This window comes from Bombus affinis, chromosome 14 (genome assembly GCF_024516045.1).
Source record: "Bombus affinis isolate iyBomAffi1 chromosome 14, iyBomAffi1.2, whole genome shotgun sequence".
Lineage (NCBI taxonomy): Eukaryota > Metazoa > Arthropoda > Insecta > Hymenoptera > Apidae > Bombus > Bombus affinis.
Genome location: NC_066357.1, coordinates 6,582,684 through 6,604,226, shown reverse-complemented (window position 1 = coordinate 6,604,226; position 21,543 = coordinate 6,582,684). Strand labels below are relative to the sequence as shown.

The 21,543-nt window shown below is 31.3% G+C and overlaps 3 protein-coding genes across 7 annotated transcripts; 1 reads left to right on the top strand and 2 right to left on the bottom strand.

The window, feature by feature from the left end:
- Window positions 1–10,090: 10,090 nt before the first annotated feature.
- Window positions 10,091–11,315, bottom strand: LOC126924362 (exosome complex component CSL4). The gene is made up of 5 exons (XM_050738753.1): window positions 11,167–11,315; window positions 10,981–11,096; window positions 10,516–10,764; window positions 10,358–10,439; window positions 10,091–10,303 (listed from the first exon to the last, which is right to left on the bottom strand). Exons 1-5 carry the CDS (start codon window positions 11,201–11,203, stop codon window positions 10,191–10,193), a joined length of 597 nt encoding a protein of 198 aa, XP_050594710.1. The 5' UTR covers window positions 11,204–11,315; the 3' UTR covers window positions 10,091–10,190.
- Window positions 11,316–11,682: 367 nt separating this feature from the next.
- On the top strand, window positions 11,683–13,390 carry LOC126924360 (TBC1 domain family member 7). Its single transcript, XM_050738750.1, has 5 exons — window positions 11,683–11,830; window positions 11,944–12,293; window positions 12,384–12,668; window positions 12,742–12,871; window positions 12,951–13,390. Exons 1-5 carry the CDS (start codon window positions 11,789–11,791, stop codon window positions 13,035–13,037), a joined length of 894 nt encoding a protein of 297 aa, XP_050594707.1. The 5' UTR covers window positions 11,683–11,788; the 3' UTR covers window positions 13,038–13,390.
- Window positions 13,391–14,617: 1,227 nt separating this feature from the next.
- On the bottom strand, window positions 14,618–21,438 carry LOC126924358 (hippocampus abundant transcript 1 protein-like). 5 transcript variants are annotated; one of them, XM_050738746.1, is made up of 8 exons: window positions 21,125–21,438; window positions 17,957–18,181; window positions 17,334–17,735; window positions 17,035–17,256; window positions 16,554–16,837; window positions 16,110–16,413; window positions 15,780–16,034; window positions 14,618–15,407 (listed from the first exon to the last, which is right to left on the bottom strand). In XM_050738746.1, exons 2-7 carry the CDS (start codon window positions 18,089–18,091, stop codon window positions 15,813–15,815), a joined length of 1,569 nt encoding a protein of 522 aa, XP_050594703.1. In that variant the 5' UTR covers window positions 18,092–18,181; window positions 21,125–21,438; the 3' UTR covers window positions 14,618–15,407; window positions 15,780–15,812. The 5 variants fall into 5 exon arrangements, with proteins under 5 accessions (XP_050594703.1, XP_050594704.1, XP_050594700.1 ...); XM_050738747.1 differs by lacking the exon at window positions 17,957–18,181 and adding an exon at window positions 19,462–19,760 and having other exon boundaries at window positions 15,878–16,034; window positions 21,125–21,437; XM_050738743.1 differs by having other exon boundaries at window positions 15,878–16,034; window positions 21,125–21,437.
- Between the last annotated feature and the right edge of the window lie 105 nt (window positions 21,439–21,543).

Here is a 21,543-nt window from a genome sequence, read left to right as displayed (position 1 = left end):
CGCTCGTGCGTATTCCGGGTACGTGCGGGTCAACGTGCACTGGACAACTCTTTGGATTCGTAAAGCGGCCCAAGCACACCTCAGTCTTGGTGACTGCTCAACGACTGCTCGACGTTCGCACCGAATCGCGGGAGTTGTCGTCGCGCCGCTGATGCTTGCGAATCTGTTGGGGATTCAGTCGTGGATCTGCACTCCTGTCCGATTGGTACTTCGGTACTCGGGCAGGGACCTGTAATTTCACGTCCTCCGTAATCCTGTTCGGGCCCGCGGGGGTGGGCCCCACTGTTCAGTTGAGGCCTCTGCCTTCGTAATCCTGTTCAGCGGCCCCTCTCCGGGTTCCACATGTTCAGTTGGAGTGTGTTAAGTTGCCGGCCTATGTGCTGGATCCACGGCTGGATCACCAGCGGATCACTGGCATCATCGGTCGGCGCCATCGACCGCGACTCGTATAAGTTTCGAACGGCGAAACAGGAATCGAGTTATGGTCAATACTTGGGCTTTCCGCTAATCCTTCGGGTTATCCGGTGCACCGGGGTACGTCGCGTAAGTTTGTTAGTTCGTTCGTTAGCTTCATTTTCTTTCATTCGTTCCAAGTTAGATAAATGTATCTTTGATACCGAATGCTGCCAATAGGGATGCCAATTATTGTACAATATTTGTACGGATCTATGTAATCGTTGTGTGGGAGATAGATGTCGCGTTATGTATGTTTCGTTCTACGTTTGTAAAGATTCATGTAAGTGCTGCGTTAGAGATATGTGTTTCGCAGTTAGGCTACGAAACAACTATTTCTATACGCAGGCCCATGGTCAAGTAGAGTCGGAACTCGACATTCTGCCAATAGGTTGAATGTCGAGATCAATGTGTAATGTTAAATAAGCCATGGGCGGGTCTCTTGCGTAGTCACCTCCTTGTGGTGAGACCTGGTAATTGGCATCGTTTACCAAAGATTAATCATCTGATTATTTTTTGGAAAACGATGCCAAGCTAAGAACTACGCAGCAGTCCGGTTTGTATCTCCAAATGCCGCGAACAGAATTTTGGATGATCCAGACTGGGCTGCACCGTAGGTCACCGTTGGACACCGTTGGACACCGTTGGACACCGTTGGACAACGTGGGACAACGTGGGACAACGTGGGACAACGTTGGACACCGTGGGACAACGTGGAATGCGTGCGTTTTAGGCTTAATTAATCTTAAGATAGATACCTATGTTTAGTGCATTGTGAGCTCATTCTGTACAACGATACTTATCCATCTTGGAACGAAAAATTGTACCCGCGATTTGTCGGTTCGCGATCGCTCAGTTGTTTGAAACTGTCGCCTGACGTACTCGCTCGTGCGTATTCCGGGTACGTGCGGGTCAACGTGCACTGGACAACTCTTTGGATTCGTAAAGCGGCCCAAGCACACCTCAGTCTTGGTGACTGCTCAACGACTGCTCGACGTTCGCACCGAATCGCGGGAGTTGTCGTCGCGCCGCTGATGCTTGCGAATCTGTTGGGGATTCAGTCGTGGATCTGCACTCCTGTCCGATTGGTACTTCGGTACTCGGGCAGGGACCTGTAATTTCACGTCCTCCGTAATCCTGTTCGGGCCCGCGGGGGTGGGCCCCACTGTTCAGTTGAGGCCTCTGCCTTCGTAATCCTGTTCAGCGGCCCCTCTCCGGGTTCCACATGTTCAGTTGGAGTGTGTTAAGTTGCCGGCCTATGTGCTGGATCCACGGCTGGATCACCAGCGGATCACTGGCATCATCGGTCGGCGCCATCGACCGCGACTCGTATAAGTTTCGAACGGCGAAACAGGAATCGAGTTATGGTCAATACTTGGGCTTTCCGCTAATTCTTCGGGTTATCCGGTGCACGGGGGTACGTCGCGTATGTTTGTTAGTTCGTTCGTTAGCTTCATTTTCTTTCATTCGTTCCAAGTTAGATAAATGTGTCTTTGATACCGAATGCTGCCAATAGGGATGCCAATTATTGTACAATATTTGTACCGATCCATGTAATCGTTGTGTGGGAGATAGATGTCGCGTTATGTATGTTTTATGTATGTATGTTTGTAAAGATTCGTGTAAGTGCTGCGTTGGAGATATGTGTTTCGCAGTTCGGCTACGAAACAACTATTTCTTTACGCAGGCCCATGGGCAAGTAGAGTCGGAACTCGACATTCTGCCAATAGGTTGAATGTCGAGATCGATGCGTAATGTTAAGTAACCCATGGGCGGGTCTCTTGCGTAGTCACCTCCTCGTGGTGAGACCTGGTAATTGGCATCGTTTTCCAAAGATTAATCAACTGATTAATATTTTTTTTTTTTTTTTTTGAAAGACGATACCAAGCTAAGAACTACGCTAATACCTAGTTAGTTATTGAATGGCGAGGGTTTGCGAGGAAACGCGAGGGACTTATTCTTTTTTAAAGCTTAATTGTTAATTTTAAATCTTAGATTAAAACCTTAATTTTAAATCTTAGTTTTATTTTGGACTGTTAATTTGAAACATTATAGTTAGGCTTTTATTCTAAATCGCGTGATTTGTTTGATGTCTTAGTTTTAGTATATTTATGATGATCGAGTACGAAATACTATTCTTTGTTAGGACTATAATATATCTTGTCTTACATTTTACTTCTTTGTTAGGACTATAATATATCTTGTCTTACATTTTACTTATAATTTTATACAAGACTTCAATTTCAATTCAAATAATGCTATACTTTATCGATGACGTCGCATGTCACATGAAAATGGTTTGGGGGATCGAGTGACACCCAAATGGTGGGACTCGGAAAATCATTGAATGTTACACATATTCCTGTATCTCGTCCAAGGTACCGGAGCGCTTTCTATACTGTGTCAACCATCTCCAACTTATCCCATTCTTAAGCCCCCTTTATTAAATCGGAAATCAGGCGCATAATATGTATAATTTCGATTCGTGAACATTTTACAAACAGGTAATAAGACAATATATTGTAGAAAAACATACTATACATACAACACATATTATGATATAAACTTCAAAGAACTAAATCACAATACATAATGTTTTATGGAATGAACAACAAAATAAGAATCTGTATCTGTAACAACTTAACGAATATTCTAACTAAGAGGTATCATCGAGGTCTTACCGCCTGCAGGTTCTTGGGAATAGATACACTATTCATTTAAACCTACCACTACATCTTAAACTATCGTATAACTCTCTATGAAACACTGTTTCGTATTTGCATCATTATTTTACAGTTCCATTGCAATGCAAATGTAAAATAACTGATACTTCAAATATGAAACAAAAGTAGAATATAATTCATAAGGAATTATACTACCTACCAAATTATTCACTTACTTTCTGCTTATCTAATTTGCATTATTTTATTTTTTAAAATATCATGCTGAATTATTCACATATTAATTCATAACATAAGTAAGTATTTACATAAGCACAGATTAATATTATTAAGAGGCATTGCTTTCACTACTTTCTAACAATATCAAACCAATGTTTCCCTATTAGTACGTAGTTACGTGCTCAGATTGTAATTTATATAGTCTATGCATAGATCTAATTAAATATAAACTATCTAACCATATAAATCTTATTTTATTTACAAACCTTCTACCTAACCACGAGATAATTCAATTTAAGATATGTCCTAGCTGATTCTAAGTCTAATTTAATGTGTTAACCAGAAATCCAAAGGATTTTTATATGTCTGACTTACATAAGCACCTAAATATAATAAAGGAAAAGGGAAAGCGTATATTATGTGTATGTATGAAATGAATCATCTATATTTTAAAATCTTGTATACCTTGAATGTAGCTTGAGATAGTCCATATCTGTCTCCGTTGGTCGTACAAAGATTTCTGAAACTAAGAACTCAAATTCAAATTAGTTTTTTGATTTACCGAAAGATCTTCAAGTTGTATAATTCAAATATTTTGTTAGTACATCTTTCCTCGCTTTTCTTTACATACTACACGCAATGTACATGGCATCATTGAATAAAATTTAAAAATTATACAAATTTTAATGTTACATAAAATTTGTATAATTATGTAAAATTAAAGATGTCCATGAGTATTAGATAAATATGTTCATCAACAGTATTTTCGAAACAATACTCTGGAATTAAGGTGGGCTGAAAGAGAAGTGAAAACAATAGCCAGAAGGGCCATCCACTCGATACAAGCCCGAAGAACAAAAACCGTAGTGGACGAGTATTTTTTTCTTTTTCGCAACATTAATTTTCTACGTTCAAATATAAAATAGAAAATTGTTAATATAAATCACGAAGAGTGCTTTATACAATACTTGCAATGCTAATTAATTAATTATTGAAGATAAAAAATGCAAAAGAAAAGTTGGAAAACTCTTGAAAGCAAAAGTAGGATATTTTCGTTATAAAAGCTAATCTGTGCACTCATATTTAAATACTCGCAACTCTAATAACGAAACCGAATCTAGTGCAGCCACATCCGGCTACCATCAAGACTACCATCCAAGAACAGGAACGTGCTTCCATAGTCCAGTGGAAAAAAATTGAGCATGATATAGACGCAACACTACTCCAAAAAACGCGATCGTTCATCAGCGCAACTCTACTTAGGAAAGCAATTAAAACAATCGCAATAGACAATCGCAATACCAATGTCTTAAAACAAAAATTAAATTAATATGTATACATATATGAAAAAAAAAGATATTTCAAACATTATGTTGCTACAAACTGCAATACTATAAAATTAATGAAACGTTAATATTTCTACATACAACTTTGAATAAAGGAAGAATCTTTAAAGGAAACAAGAAAAATTTCAATATGTACATACTACTCTCTAAGAAATTCTGACAATTCATGATAAAAATTGCCAAGGACTATCGCGATGTCATAATTCGCAACACTAAAACAAGCAGGATTATAATTTTTTCGCAACTCTAATTCAAGCCGTAATTAATCTCCCGCGACACTAATAAAACAAAACCGCGATTTGCCCAATGTGATGATGGACCGATATATACATCAGCCAAAAAAAAGAGCTACTACTACTACTACAAATACTAAAAGCAAGCATAGTGACAAAGTAGTAACGAGAATAACTTTCCATGCTCTGGATGACCCAGAGGATGGGGAGCCATTGGTAGTTGCCCTCTTGAACGGCAGTTTGCCGGGCCTCTTCGGCTCATAGCCTCTTCTTTCTTCGGGCGCAATGCCCGCTGAAACTTAAGTCTAGGCTCGAGTCTTTCTAATCGCAAAATAAAAAATAACGTATAAAAGTAAAATAAAAAGGTAAATCGCGGATGCTATTCCCAGTACACATGGACGAGCAAAGATCATAGCGACCGTTGTCCGTTCGCATGTGTGTGCTCGAGCAATAAACGTTCGTTTCGAAACCTACTCCGTACTCGCGACCACGTCCGCGATATTCGAAAAATCGATAGGCAAGGCTCAAGACAAATGGTATGCTCCATTCGTGATGCCAGCTTCACCGTTAATTTTTCAAATCAAATATCCTGAAACAGGTTGGACACGCGAAAACGCGCCTACCCGACGAGAGACTGTGCCAACCTGCCCGGCCCTACCTACTTATAGTTAACACTCATACCAGAAAATATGCTACCTATCCTACCCGGAAACCTATATTTAAAATTTTTAAATTGGCAAAACAAGCACACCAACACATTCACTCCACGGTTCTCACACATAACCCGGGCGCAAAGGCCTACACTAGAGAGACGTCCCGGGACGCCTCCGACACCCGAGTTTAACACACAACTTTCACACTCTAATTTACGTACCATTTTCCTGAAATCGACTGGCGATGGCTAGCGACCATTGCGTGAAACGCGATAATAATACGTATATGTCTCGATTTTAATTAAAAATAAATTTATGATTGAGAGAGTAGATGTATCTGTTTAAAAAAATTCGTTCGAAATTTAATACCGTTATTATAATTTTAATATCATTGTGAGATACAGATATACTTATATCTGTAAATCTTTCGGATACTTGGAATTACAGCGAGTAGAGTAACGTTGAAACGACGCAATTCCACAACCTAACACACACATACAATGTGGAAAGTACGTCGTGCACAATACACTAACACATCGTCAGTCGCTGAGAAATTATTACATTAAATATGATCATCGTGCCCATTGCCTTTCTCCCACCCAAGTAACATCTGAGCACGTGAGTGAGGTCCTGGCAACGAACATGGAAAGGGTTAGACCTGAAAATCCTGAACTAAAAGGATCATTAGCATATCTAATTTTATATGTGTTTCATAACGGGCTAATATTAATTTGTGTTTGCTCATTTCATTTCAAATTTCAATGATTTTACTTTATATTTTACTATGATTTAATGAAGTACTGAAATATTGAATCTGAATGAATAAATATTTATTATAGTAAAGTAGTAAATATATTTATTTAAAAATAAAGAACAGGAATCAATGCAAGTAATATCAAATTCGACGAACAATGATAGACTATAAGTAAATTAATCCTCAAGCGACTCCTTCATCAAAGCATATTTTCGAAACTATACATACTGCGTTCACAATTTATTGCTTTGATTCTGAAATCTGCCTGTCGCGAAGTTTTTTCTTGCACATAAAATTTCATATATTTTCATACAGGAATAATTCAACACTTTAATACTTGTATAGCTAAAATTATACTCGTTTATAATATGAATATCAAATAATCAAAATGTTTAAAATATTAGTATAAAATGAAATTGATGATGAAATGAAAATGAAATTGTAAATTATTCATATATGTTATCATTATTGTGCAATAAGTGCATTTTTTATTGCAATCATTTCAATACTTATCATGTATTAGAAAATTTATATCTTATTTGGTGTATATATTTGTAAATATCTATTTTAATTATATTCTGATTTTAAAAGCAATTATGTGTCGAATATATTTTCAACCATGCATATTCAAACGTATCATTCATATCATATAATATTATATTAATATTATATATTATAGAATATTGTATTAATAATGTCAATATAAAATTAATCATCAACGTCATGTTATTAATATATATAACGCGATATGCAAGAAAACCTATCCTATCTAATAGATGAATAAAAACACAGAGATAATGTTACTACTCACGGGTATAATAAATATCCGCGGTCACTATGCTCGCAAAAATTCTACGTAATACAACCAGTCACCCGTGTCGATTCGGACCTTTCGCCCTACGACATGATTGAGTGACCGGAGGAACAAAAACGCATGCGACTCACAATAAAATGCGAGGAACGTGGTCATCGATTCTGCGGTAGCCCAAGGAAAGTCATCGCGAGGGCTGTCATTAAAGAGAAGTCATGCAACTCACAATTGGATGCACAGAACATTGCTACAGTAGTTCGGTAAAAGTCATTTGGAAGGCCATGATTGAGGTCTAGACTATAAAAAATAAATGCAATAAAACATAAAATATTAAAATTTATTTGTGATACTATAGAATTAATTGAAATACAATGTGCAAAGATACTTACATTCTTGACTTTTGTAGCATCACTACCTCCTTTTCAGGGAATAGGAGAAAGAGAGGACTGTGAAAAATCTGTAACAAAATATGGAATATCCTAATTTGTTAATAAAATTTAATATTCTGAAATGTAATATTCTAATAGAAATATAATGCGAAAAAATACTTACAATGTTAGCTTTAGCCGTACCAGATTCTCACCAAAAAGTAGGAAGAAGTAGGAACAGTGAAAGAATCTAAAGAAATATAAAATATTATAATATATTCTTAAAAGTAAAAAGTTTATTTAAAAGATTTGAGATAGTAAGAGATGGAATATTTTACTAAACTTGGAACTTCAATAGAACTAAATTCTAATAGCTATAAAAATCGAAACTCTAATGTAAAAGTTTCAAATCTAGACATTGAAAATCTAATCATTTTTTGAACATGTTAGGGACTATTTTTAGATATTGGAAATTTTTAGACTTCTTAAATTATATCTCTTTTAATTAGTAACAACTCAAACGAAACGCAAAGAATAAAATAAAGTAAAATATACGTATATATTTACATTGTTGATATCCTGGAGAAATTACATACCCTTGCGAAACCTCCAACTCTAATACCGAAAACGAATATTTAAAAAAAGTAAGGTATAATAAAAACAAAAAATAAATAAAAATTAAAAATAAATAAAAATTAAAAGTAAATAAAAATAAAAAATGACTAAAACGTACGTTTTATTAAAAATCGACGAACAAACACCGAGTCTAATTTCGCATAAAAATTCTAATTAAATTTACAATTATTTAAGAGCTATTGCGCTCTGAAAAATATCGCTACTATTATTACGGAACAAATACTGACTTTAATGATCGCATTGCACGCGACCACAAATATTCTCTGAAAATAATATTGTTAGTTGGAGATGGAAGCAGGAAAAAAAGTAAACTTTCCTTTTCCTCCCTATCGAGCGTTTGTTTACAAATGTACTGGTATTCTTATAAAGCTATGAACATAAATATCTATTATTCTTGTTTTTCAAAGTATCATAGCCAATATTACCAGGTTGGAATATGTATCTAAAATTGATATCAATAAATGTAAAATATTATATATGAATATTGTAAAATATCTCAAAATAGCATTCAATTATCAAATATTAGAAAATACTATAAATGCAATATAATTGATTTAATGCTAAATCTAATAAAATTTGATGTATTTGATTTAAAATACAAAATTTATTTAAAAAATCTAAGTTGTTTAACTACTTAGAGCGCTAATTTAGAATATATATTAAAAGAATGAAATAATTCGATCAATTTATGTGAAATAAGAATGATATATTATTCAAACTAACGAAATAATTTCTCTAGTCTTTTCTAATTTGGTCTTAGCATTCTCAAAGAAGAAGAAAATTTTTTATTATATTATTGTATATTATCGTACGTATCAAATATGTATATAATATTATATAATATTACCCAATATTTTACTAATAATTCAATAAAATAACAATATAAACGTATATATAAGACTGCTTTTATCAAAATGAATGAAACATTACCAAATTTCTATCAGAAACCACCAAATCGACTGTCAATCATTATGGCGTCACTTTTTGAATTCTTACAGAATAGAAATCTTTCCCGCCATTAACCAATATCTGCACACAAGAAAATCAACGATTTCAAACAAATATATTGAAATTAAACGATAACATATTTCAAAATCTGTTCCCAAAAAAAGCACACAATATAAGCTATCAATAACTGTAATGATCAAATACATGATCGGAGGAAATTAAAGAAAGTAGTACTCGAGTTAATTAATTTTGTTATAATAATGTTCAATAGATTAATAGATGAACTTGTGTTGATGAAACAAACCTAATAGTAATGAATAGAGGCTACAGAATTGGAATGTGGAAATATAACGCCGTTATAACAGGTTACACGCTTCACACAAATTAATAAGTATTGACACTCCGATTTTCGACAAGCAAATAACTCCCCTCGCCTCAGTTTGACCGCTCAATTTCGGTGCGGGGAGAGGAAGTATCGCCCGGCGGCAAATTGAGCGTGTTTGAATCAGTGAATTCTCATTGGCTCTACATTATGTATTGTTTGTAGGAAATACGGTCTTAACGAATCAGACTCATTACAATTTAATTATATATTATTAGATATTTATAACATAGAATTAACATAATATAAAAATAATATAATTAATTTAAGCAAGAATTAAAAGTTTTATAATAAAATAAGTAGTATAATAAGATTATAATTAATAAAATTAAAATTAAAATTATAAATGCAATATAATAATATAACTATAATCAAGTATAATAAAATCTAAAAAAATTTGCTATTTTTTTATATGAGAATAATTAACAATTTTTCCCTCAAAACGGAATTGATGTTGTAATCTTTTTTTACGCAATACAAAACATTCTTTGTCGAGGTCATTCACTCGGTAAGTCACTACTAATCAACTTAATCTCTATTATATAGCTACTTATTTATAAATAAATATTTCGAATAAATTAAATATTAAGAATATATAAATGACACTTGTATATATAAAACGATGATTTATTTTATTTCTTTCGTATCTTTTTTAATAAACAAATATAATAAAAGGAAAAATGATTAATGTTAAATTAGTATTCAATTATTGTTCTGCAACAACATGTTCTGGCACAACTTTTGCTACTTTCCTGAATTCTTTTCGCAATGTTTTAGGACATTGCATTTGTGTCCAATTAATGGGTATCATAGCTACACCTGTAACACGAAAATTATTAAGAATAGAAAATAATTTTACCTTTATTTACTTACCTTCCTCACTATGTGCTATCACTACACCTAATTCATTTTCTGCTGTACTTAGTTGATAAGTATGTGCTTCTGTCATTGGCATCTAATTAATGCATAGGAAATTATTCAAAATTTTATCAACAATAACATATCTTTTTTGCAAACGAGCTCAAGGATACAACTCTTGCAAGAATAATATCTCCAGGTCTAAAGCACTTATACATTTGAATATTATCTTTATCTATTACACGAACATCTTCTTTCCTTAAAATTCCTCTGTAAGGTCTTGTCAATACAATATCACCTATACATTTTATACTACATTTACAAAATCTTTGATTAACAATAGTAACCATAGCTGTTACAATATCACCAGGTGCAGGAACAATGCTTTGCTCTGTTATTCCATGGACTTCTATGGTACGAATCTAAAATTTAATATATCATTATTATTATTATTAAAAATAATTATTTAATATTTAATGTATGAAATTTATATAATAAATCTCAATGTTGAACAATATTTAATGCAATTAATAATTAGCAATTACAATAAAGATATTTCATAATGAAACACAGTTTGACTAATATCAAACAATGTCTAATCTGTATTGCTATTTAAATCATTTTAATACCTTACTCACATTTTCTTTTTGTATTAATTTTACTACACCAACTAATTTCGAATAGATATAGCCTTGTTGTTCATAAGTTCCTGGTCCAGCAATATTAAATTTGTCGGAGACACATAACCTCTGTCCTATAGAAATATATTCCATTTTTATTCTTTAACCATATAATTTTCTCACTCATGTTGGACATATAATTACCTGGCACGCATACGATAATGTCTTTATCTTTGTCCATATTGTTATAACATTAAAATGAATTTATTTCGTGCATGTAACGTGTCAATGAAGTAATAAACATAGCTTGTAAATAGTTTGGGTGTTATATACGATTTAATGTAATTTAATGTAAAATATACTATTATTAGCTGGTAGTTACTAATAAATTATGATCTTTAAGGATAAATTTGCATTAAAAAAGTTTGATATATTTTATACTTTTTTTACTTAAAAAGCTAATATTTAAAAAAGTAACCTTTTATGTTATCTCAAATTTGTGAATTCGATTCTGTTTCCCCTAGATTTTGATCACGTGAATTTATTTACTTCTTCTAATTTGTTAGAACACCCGTTGACTCGCTGAACAAAGAATAAATTTAATAAACAGAAAAATATGATATTTCAAAAAATTGATATCTATAATCACAGATGAGGTTTTAATGGCCAGAATTATAGGTGTATCTCGTTTGTGTAGTAAGAAATAAATTTGTAAATTAATGTTAACATTTAAATTCAAGGAAGATGTGTGAAAATAATTTATAAAACCCTTGTTTCCTAAGTATCAAATAATAGTATATCAATTCTGAAATTTATTAATTAGAAAATGGCTGATGAACGAAATTTTCGCTCGTCTTATTATGAAAAAGTATGCATTTTTACGTGAAATATTTGTATTAGTAACATTTCTTATCGCTTAGGTTATAAATAATAGAACACTAATTATGAATGTGATTAATCAAGTATATAATCAAAATATAGGTGGGATTTCGTAGTGTCGAAGAGAAAAGGTCTTTAGAAATATTACTTAAAGAGCGTCCTTTGGATAAAGCAAAACTGAAACAATTCTGCTTGCGATTTACAGTTCCTACTAAATATAGAAATTTTCTTTGGAAAGTATTATTGGATGTAATACCAATTTATATAGATAGTCATAAGTTTATAATAAGTCAGAGAAAAGCAGAATTTCAAGATCTACAAAAAGCTTTAAAGGTTACAAAAATTTTGGATGATTGTACAAAACCTCATTTAATGCTCCTTACTATGTGGTTATTGCGCACTAGAAGAGCAAAACTTGACATGAATACTCAATTAGAAGTTCCCTTGCACAGGTATCAACATTGGTCTCATATTTTATTAAATGTAGCTATTAATTATAATCTATTAAATTATTGTCATATTGATAATTATATTTTCTTTAGAGCTATGAACAGATTGGCTGAAACATTATGGCACATTGTTGACATAGATTCATATGAGGAAAAGTTAGTAGACACATATTGGATATTATGTGGACTTTTAGATCAAGTACAAAAATTTCATAAAGAAATCAGTAGATTACAAGAATGCACTTATACTTTGTTAGAGAGAGAAGATCCAGAATTATACAAGCATCTTATTAAAATAGAAGCACTTTACAATATTCCATATGACATTTGGTTTTCTTCATGCTTTGCAGGAACAATATCTAATGGTTCTATAGCAAAGTATATATATTTAATATACTTTAAATAAAAAATAAGAAATATATAATTGTAAAAAATAATCTATTTATTACAGAATATGGGATAAAATAGCTGTAGGTGCATATAGAACTTTAATCTTTGTCACTGTAGTCACCCTAACAACTTTAAGAAGACTTTTATTGAGATGTGAAAATATAGATGGTATTTTAGATACTATTGCCAATGTATGGAAATATCTATATGTGTTTATTTGTACGAGTATGAATTATAACAATTGTTTATAAGCAAATATTTTTATTCTAGATAACAGAAGAAACATCTGAAGTAATTGTTAACAAAGCAATTGAATCTTGGCAACAGAGTGGTTCAACACTGACAACTATTTCATAAACTATTTAAGAAATTAAAACCTTCCTCTTATGAACAAAATTGTATCAAAACAATTATATTATAAATTACAAAGTATAAAGTAACTTTTAACTTTAACCATTAACTTTTTTAAATATAAATAATTGTATATCTATAGAACATGTTTCCTTATATTTTAAAAATAATTATTTTATTAATGCATCCATCATACATTGTACATATATAATTACTTACTTTATTGAGGTGTTAAGTCTTAAACTGGACTTTGTTTTTTATACTGTGACTCTTTTGTTTGTTTTGCAATGTTATATTACAACAGTGTTGATGTACTTTTGTGTATAAGAGCAAACTTTAATAAATAAGTTTCAAATCAAGCAGAAATATAAAATTATTGCATGTTATACTTATATTCTCCAAGAAATTTAACACAAATAAGTTATCATATATTCTCAAAATTTGTTTTACATATTTTATCACTGGACATAATAATCTTATCATATATATTTATGTTGTGCATTTGTAATGGAATTTTATTCCACGACTTACCTTAACAAAGAGATATAAAAAGATATGTATAACACTTTCTCAATACCAAAGTAATTTCAAAGAACAGAATAGTACTAATGGGATTAAGATTTCATATGAATTGATTAGCCCTTCTTTCGAATTTTTACAAAAAAAACCATATGATGATTTATTTACATCTTTCCTGATTTAAAAAATAGCATTCTTGGAGAAAAGTGAGATCATACAAAATTTTATTTTTTGCTCGCGCATTGCACCATAATTTCATGAGTTCCTACTGTTTTCTAATATTACAACTCTTGAATAGGATATCTGCTACTAAGTCGTTCTTTGGTTTTCGATGGGATTTGAGCATCCTCTTTTATCGTGAATTATCTCGTAACGAATGACAGTTATAATTTCATGTATACTAAACAAAATTATGAACAATAAAGCTAATTTCATTTCGAATATGTTAAATAGTCTTACATTTGTTATAAAACAAACATAGTATTATGCAAATTTTAACGCAACATCGAAATTTATTCTAAATAATGTTGATTTCAAATTCAGAGAGTTATGTGGACTATGGCAATGCACATATAATTCCGCAAACACTAATTCTTTCAAAGTACAAGTAAAATGCACAAATACACTACACTATTGTATTTTGTTAACATCAATGACTCCAATTTATAACATGCACATTTTAACGTTTGAGTAACGCTGTCAGCATTCGACTAATAATGTTCATAACATTCTTGATCAAAATCTACCATTGCCTTCAAATGGCAAAGTATAATTTCATATAAATTGTTTTTTTTTTTCTTTCTGATTAAGGCCATTGAATTCATTCTGTTGATGTCTAATTATTAAAATAAATATTTATGCAAAAAAGATAGTTAACGTACTTACAAACATCAGCTAACTCTTACTAGGTATTATATGCGATTGGAAACTTATTCTCTATTTCAACTACGTAAAGTTTCATTTACAACGTCTTTCCATTTTTTTCGCAACTATTGCACTCTTCTTTCTTCGTTAATTCAAAGGTATGCTTAAAACAAAGGAATGCATGAAAAATGAGACAAAGTACATCCGCAAATAAATAAGATTTTGTTTTCCAAAGACGATTCACAAAAATGTCAGAAAATATCCTAAACTAAAAATTTATAATGCTGGTGATCAAAGTAACAGGTGCTCTTGCCTAAATTATACAAAATTGTTGCCCTTATGTGATCCTAATAAGCGATGAATAACACATCATAAAAAAAGTTTTTACATAAAAAGTTATAGAGTTTTTACGTTATAAATCTAGTAAAAATACTGGTTACAACTTTCATTCGTTTTATCGTTTTATGCATTGGCAAGCTACACAAACCAGGAGTCACTGATAAATGAATCAGAATGAATGAATGAGGTGTCTGGTACTTGGTACAAGATAATATTACAATCTCCTTTTTTTTTAAATGTAAAATTTTAACTTTTTATATAACAAAATATACCTAAAACGATCGAACTTAATGTTTAGCTCAACCTAAATGTCATTAAAACAGCACTGCTTGTAAAATTTTTCGTAACCTAAACATTAAGTGGATTGATAATCCTAAGATAACCTCAGTTATTGACTTAAAGATATAATATAATACAATATAGACAGCTTTTTTAAAGTCCTTGTGTAGTAGGTGCACTTGATAGTAACCGTTCCTCTAAAGATAGTTTTATCACAAAGGTACGTGTCCCTCTTCTTTCTTGTAGCTCGTCTTAGTTTTTACAATAGCTATAGAGCAGCAGAGTTGCAATTGTCGACTAGAGGTGACAGCGGTCCTATTTTTCCTTTGCCGCTTCCCAATTTGTCTCCCTCATAATGTACATCCAAGGATAAACCTTAAATCATAACAAAATTTAATATAACCATGTATATATAAACATGTGCACATACGTGTGTATAACATACAAGACATTTCTTATGAGTTACATATATGTTATATAAAATATAGATGTATTTTAATTATATTAATAGCTAAGATAATAATTTCCGGATAAGCGATCACATTGTTTATATGTTAAGCGTGATGTTAATGAAAGATTCAAGTCTTGTTGGTGAGAAACAGCTAGTAAAGAACGAAATCTATTAAAAAGAAAATTCAATCTTAATAAATTAATTACGAGCAAATCCATTTCCCGGTTGGTTATCCGAAGATTATTATGATATCTCTTTTTATAAAACTGATATACAATCTTGATATTTTACTGTACCATCGTTCGGCTACTATTGTTATCCAAATTGACTTACAATAAAATCCACCACCAAAAATACATCTGAATTTTAACATAACTGACAACCTTTAACGTACATTTCTGATATGCGTATTTACCGGAGAGCCTCCGGGAGGTGGATGGATGATGTAATGGACCAGTTGGCATTGTGTTTGATTCAGGTATAAATGCAGCTACTAGTAATGCACATATCACAAGTAATGCACCAAACACAAATGGTGGTCCTGGTACAAGCTGAAAATATAGATTTTGTTGCAGTACTTACATCAATTTAACTATGATCATATCTTAACTTTTAATCAAATCTACCTGGGTTACTATTTGTGGCATAATATCAAGATGTTGCGTGGCAGTTCCTGTTTTGTTATTTTCATCTAATGGAGATGGCCTTGCAGGAAGGGAAGAAGAATTGTCGTTGAGATCAACGCGAAAAAGATAAAAGATTACTCCAAACATTGCTGGCCCTAGACCATTACATAATCCACGCATTCCAGTTACCATGCCTTGTACCAAACCTTGTTTATCTGCATCAGAATGCATGGATATAAACGCAGAGATTGCAGGATATGTAATACTTGACACAGCAGCAAGCACTCCAGCTGCCCACATCATCCTTAAAATTACAGAAATATCTAATAAAATTCATAAAATTCTATTTTTATTAAAATCAAGTTGTAATAGAATATAAGTAATGTCTTACTGAAACTTTACTTCACAAATTAAAAGTTGTAAGCATGAACAAGAAAAAATTACCATGTTTGTGAACCGAAGCCAAACCACATGAGTTGTAACATCTCAAATAGAAGGCCTAACATTATAGTATGTTTACTGCCAAGTGTCTTTATCAAAACGCCCAAGAGAGTTTGAGCACCAACGCTTAAAATTCCAACCACAGCAATAAAAAATGCTACCATTAAAGCAGTAAATCCCATAACCTTAGTCAAGTAGACAAATATACAACTATACTGTCCTGCTTCAGGAAGATAGCTCAGGAACACAGTAATACACAACATTAAAATAGTGTGATCTTTGCCAACCTAAAATATCAAAATTATATTAATATTTTAATTTTAATTATTATTATGTCAAATAAAGATAAGTATCTTTAATTAATTCAAACATCCTATTTAAAATAGAATATAAAAACTTCTAAAATAGTGAAAATATCTATTTTTTTAACATAAATTCAGTAATTTGGGTCGATTCCACTTTTATATATGATATTTCAAATTACCTTTCCAAGATAAGCAAAGGGGTCTGCCTGTTCCCAAGAAATAGGTGCTGGTGGACGAGCTTTTTCAGGCAAACTTTCAGGTACAGCCACTAATATAAAAAACACATCCAACACTGCAATAGCTGTTGCTAATGCAACCACAAGATTTTCTCCATACACTTTCATGACATAATCTCCCAATGCTGGGCTTATTACCATACTTGCAGCAAAAGTTGCAGATACCTAATAAAATAAATTTATGAAGAAAACGGTATAAAATACTATAAATTATATAATAAATTTTGTAATAAAATACTTACTAAACCATATGCTGGAGATCTTTGATGTTCCTCAGTAACATCAGCAACATATGCAAACACCACTGAAAATGTGCAAGCAAAGACACCACTGATGGAGATCATAGCAAAGAACCACCATGTATTAATGCTCATTAGAGGAATCGGTGCACATGTGAAGGCTACTGTGATGAGTAGAAAGAATTTTCGACCCCATACATCAGACAAGGCACCAATTAATGGTGCAGAAAGAAATGATAAGATTCCTTTAATGCCCATTATCAAACCATTCATCAGGAACGTATGATTTGGAAATGTAATATTTAATACAGAAATAACAGGCATGGTTAATAAACCCCATGCAAAAAATTCCAAAAATATTACAACCAGAGCATGGTATACACTTGCCTCTCCTATACCGGAACTCTGTAAAACAAAAATAATAAAATATATAAATATTCTTTGTATGCAAAATATGTGTATACTACTAATGTATGTATACACAGTTCATAAGCAGCCATGATATCTATTTGCTATACCCAATAAATATGAAACAATAAAAAGATCATTTTTACAAAAGTACAATATCAAAAGTTTCTTTGGATTTATGAAGAACTATAAGCACTTTGCAAATTGTGACAGCTGACCTTAAGATGTCTGTAGCATTGCTGAGCAAATGTAAGAGAAGGTGTGAGTTTAGCAATAGCATGTTCTTGGCTGTTGTGAATTTCAGAACAGGAGGGGCCCAGGCCCTCTGCTCCACCTTTTGCCCCAGGGGGCATGACCCCTAAGAAGTGTTACTATATATATTTCTTTCCATACTTATGATTCTATCAATATTTCATTTATCAGTTGTTCAGATCCATATAATACTGTAATGAATAACCTTGACTTAGCATCATATCAATTTTTTATTTCCAAATATTCAACCTAATCTTCACGAATAGTTATTTATTATTACTAAGTTCTTTCTTAATTACATTTATATGTTAATTCTAATTGAAAGCTCTATTTTTATTGCATTTCCTTGTGAATATTTTTCTAATATATTTAATTTTAAATTCTACGTATATATATTTTTTGTTATATCACAAATATCATTTTGCCTAGTAAGATACAATCTTTGCATGTTCCTATGGTTTGTATAGAGATTGTATTATCCTCAACTATATACATATAAAATATTTGAGTTATTAATTGCAACAAGCTTCTTTCTTATTTTCATTAATACTAATCTGTTATTATCATAATTTGTGCCATTAACAAAAAGTTAAAAACTATATTAGAAATACATAGTATGACCTATTCACTATTATAACTTGATCTTCATCATTTAAACAATTTTACAAATATTCTTTAGTATCATTACTTTTATTTTTGGTCAATTTTATGTATTTTTTCCCATCCACACAAAGTGTATTTTTCTTTGTTTCTCTTTTTACATTTCTCAGCAATATAAAGACACAAAATTCCTTATGTACATAAAATATTGTGCTAAAATCATTAACATTGAACAAAATATCTGTGTATGACCATCTTAAAAATATACTCTTCTATCTGTATACAGGATTTTCAAAACATTCGGATTCTCTTATCACATATTGTAGTCTGTAGCTATTAAGGGCAGCTGGTTTAAAAAGCACTACATTGTTGACAGATTAAATTTCTTAAAATTTCCAGGATTTCTTTCTTTTTATGTAGTATCATTTAAACATTTCTTCTTAAACTGTTCTCCTTTTTTAGGAAAAACTGTCATGTTTTCGTCAAACATGATCCGATTTGTTATCTGACAGTAGTGCGACGAAGTTTTTCATAATAAAACTATCATTCAGCATAATGTCATGCGATTTTTGTATCATCGGAAGCTGTCACACGAAATATTCATCGACATTTCATCTTTTCGTAAAACTTGTACAAGTCACAGTATTATATTAAAGTGTATTAAAAAATGGTATGATCGGTAATAAAGACTGACAGATCGAGGTGGAGTAATTCGTCCCGTATTTAATATTTCTTGGTATTATAAATTATTGTCAACGCCTCTTCACTTAAGATTCTTGAAACCACATATCTATTTAATAATTTCCTGATCTTTTTACTGTCCACTCTTATATTTTTCAATAGAATTATTAGAAATTTTTTGAAGAAAAACCTGAATCACTGCATTGCAACTCTTCCACCAAACCCCCCACCCACTTTTTATCATAGTAGCTGTTCTTTCGTCATAGCTTTAGATTGAATCTAACCTAAAAATTTAGTAACGAACCGATAATTCGTTCGTCGTATGTTCATAATAATACACTTGGAAACGAAAAACGGTCCAACTTTGAAAAATTTTATATAGTCTTTTTCTCATTACTCGTTTCGTATACGAAAAGCTTAGTTGTTCTTATCAACTACACATTACTGGCAGCTGATCAATATGCGCAAGTACGATATTATTCGAAGGACCTGTATATATATAATAATACTTTAATAAAAAGAAACAATTTAATTCAATTCTAATAAAAGGCAAAAATATTGCAAACCAAGATAAAATACATTTATTTTCACAAACATGCGTTTTATATTTTCCTTAAAAAATCATGATCATAATAATATGTTGCATTTTAATAGTTTAAAGTGTTTTATTATTTCAATAACTACAGTGTATTAAAAACATAAAACATTTTCCTATATTCATTTAAGATATATATTTCTAGTGTAAAGCATAAAGAATTTATAGGTTATTATATTGTTTGTACAAGTATATTTATTTTGAAATTAAACATTTAATTGTTTATTTCTTTGTACTGTGTATTTCATAATATTGAAATATATTTTTGACTTAATACTTTATCACAAACGGTAACAACAATATATCAAATATAAAATAAAAGCATTATATTATAATAGTTTTTCATAAACTTTGCAGGATATAATTTATCTTTTTTGTATTATAAAAGATAGCAATAAAGCTTCTAATTCTAATTAGTCACAAAAAGAAATTAATCAAAAACAATAAAAAGAAATAGAAAATTGGTATAATTTAAATAAAATTAATTTCACAATTATAAAATAATATTGAATAATGTTCTAAATAAAATGTAGTATATTTGAAAGAATTGTAGTACTATTATATATTTCATACCAGAAAAACATTGTAAGCTATATTAGGAAATTAACAAATGAAATAAAGAAGCTGGTTGCAGGTTCTAAGTACCTCATTAATTATAAAGTACTAGGAATGAACAGAAGATTAAATAGTTTAATATACATTATATTTAACTGTTAACAAGATTATTATTGATATTACCATATATTACAATTAGCATCTTATTGATCAGTTAAGAAACAAAAATCATAAGAGATACAGGATTGAAATAAAGGCATACAAAGATTCATTATACTTTGAAGAAAAATTCAAAACTATCTATGAAAAACGTGTCAATTGTATTTTATAACAATCCTCTATGTGAAAATGAATTTTACTAATATATAATGAATAAAGAATGAATAAAGATTCAGCCATGTGTCAGTGTTATAATTACAATGCAATTACGCTAAAACTCATATAACTTTCGTACCTATTGTTTCTGAGAATAAGTTGAATGAGTCGAAGTCGCGCTTTTAAAAACATTTTAATCATTAAATCCACTATTATCGCACTACTTGGTAGGAGATAAATACAAAGTAAATTCGTTATTAAGAGTTTGTCATGCACCGAAACGAAAACGTACTTACTTCCGATGCGAAATCATCGAAAACATATATAGAAAAAGATGAAGGTGTAACTTAAAAATCTAATAGGTATTAAACTGAATGTGTTTCAGTACCGTAATGACCCCATCCTTAATAATGAATTTTCGGCTTCGTACGATCATGCCCACGACCTTCTTTGAGACCTTGGCGGGCATATTCACGCACTGCGCGCACAGACTCTTCCGTTTTTTCAATTTCATTAATTCCTAAAAATTCGATAACACTGTGCGAGTCATTTTTTCTGGTTAAAGCCTCACACGGACACAAACAAGCGTTATTAGCTTTTAAGTCGGCCTTTGTAATCGTATTCTACATAATGCTACAAACCACAGTTAACCATGTCCGCAGACTACTACAGACTACATCAGGCAAATGCAATATGTTCTAGAATGAATATAGAATCGAAAGTGTAGCATAGAAATTGCGCGCGACAATGGTGCTACCTAGCAGTGACACAAGAAAATCTTCTCAATACATTCCCATCTAAATAAAT

Coding starts and splice junctions, on each gene's coding strand:
- LOC126924362 (XM_050738753.1), bottom strand. CDS start 11,203: ATGGACAAAGATAAAGACATTATCGTATGCGTGCCAG. Junction 11,097..11,166: donor CATTATCGTATGCGTGCCAG/GTAATTATATGT, acceptor ATATTTCTATAG/GACAGAGGTTATGTGTCTCC. Junction 10,304..10,357: donor GATAGCACATAGTGAGGAAG/GTAAGTAAATAA, acceptor TTCGTGTTACAG/GTGTAGCTATGATACCCATT.
- LOC126924360 (XM_050738750.1), top strand. CDS start 11,789: ATGGCTGATGAACGAAATTTTCGCTCGTCTTATTATGAAAAA. Junction 11,831..11,943: donor GCTCGTCTTATTATGAAAAA/GTATGCATTTTT, acceptor ATCAAAATATAG/GTGGGATTTCGTAGTGTCGA. Junction 12,872..12,950: donor TTTTAGATACTATTGCCAAT/GTATGGAAATAT, acceptor TTTTTATTCTAG/ATAACAGAAGAAACATCTGA.
- LOC126924358 (XM_050738743.1), bottom strand. CDS start 18,091: ATGCCCCCTGGGGCAAAAGGTGGAGCAGAGGGCCTGGGCCCCTCCTGT. Junction 17,257..17,333: donor GATCTCCAGCATATGGTTTA/GTAAGTATTTTA, acceptor TTATTTTATTAG/GTATCTGCAACTTTTGCTGC. Junction 15,408..15,877: donor TAAATACGCATATCAGAAAT/GTACGTTAAAGG, acceptor TTATGATTTAAG/GTTTATCCTTGGATGTACAT.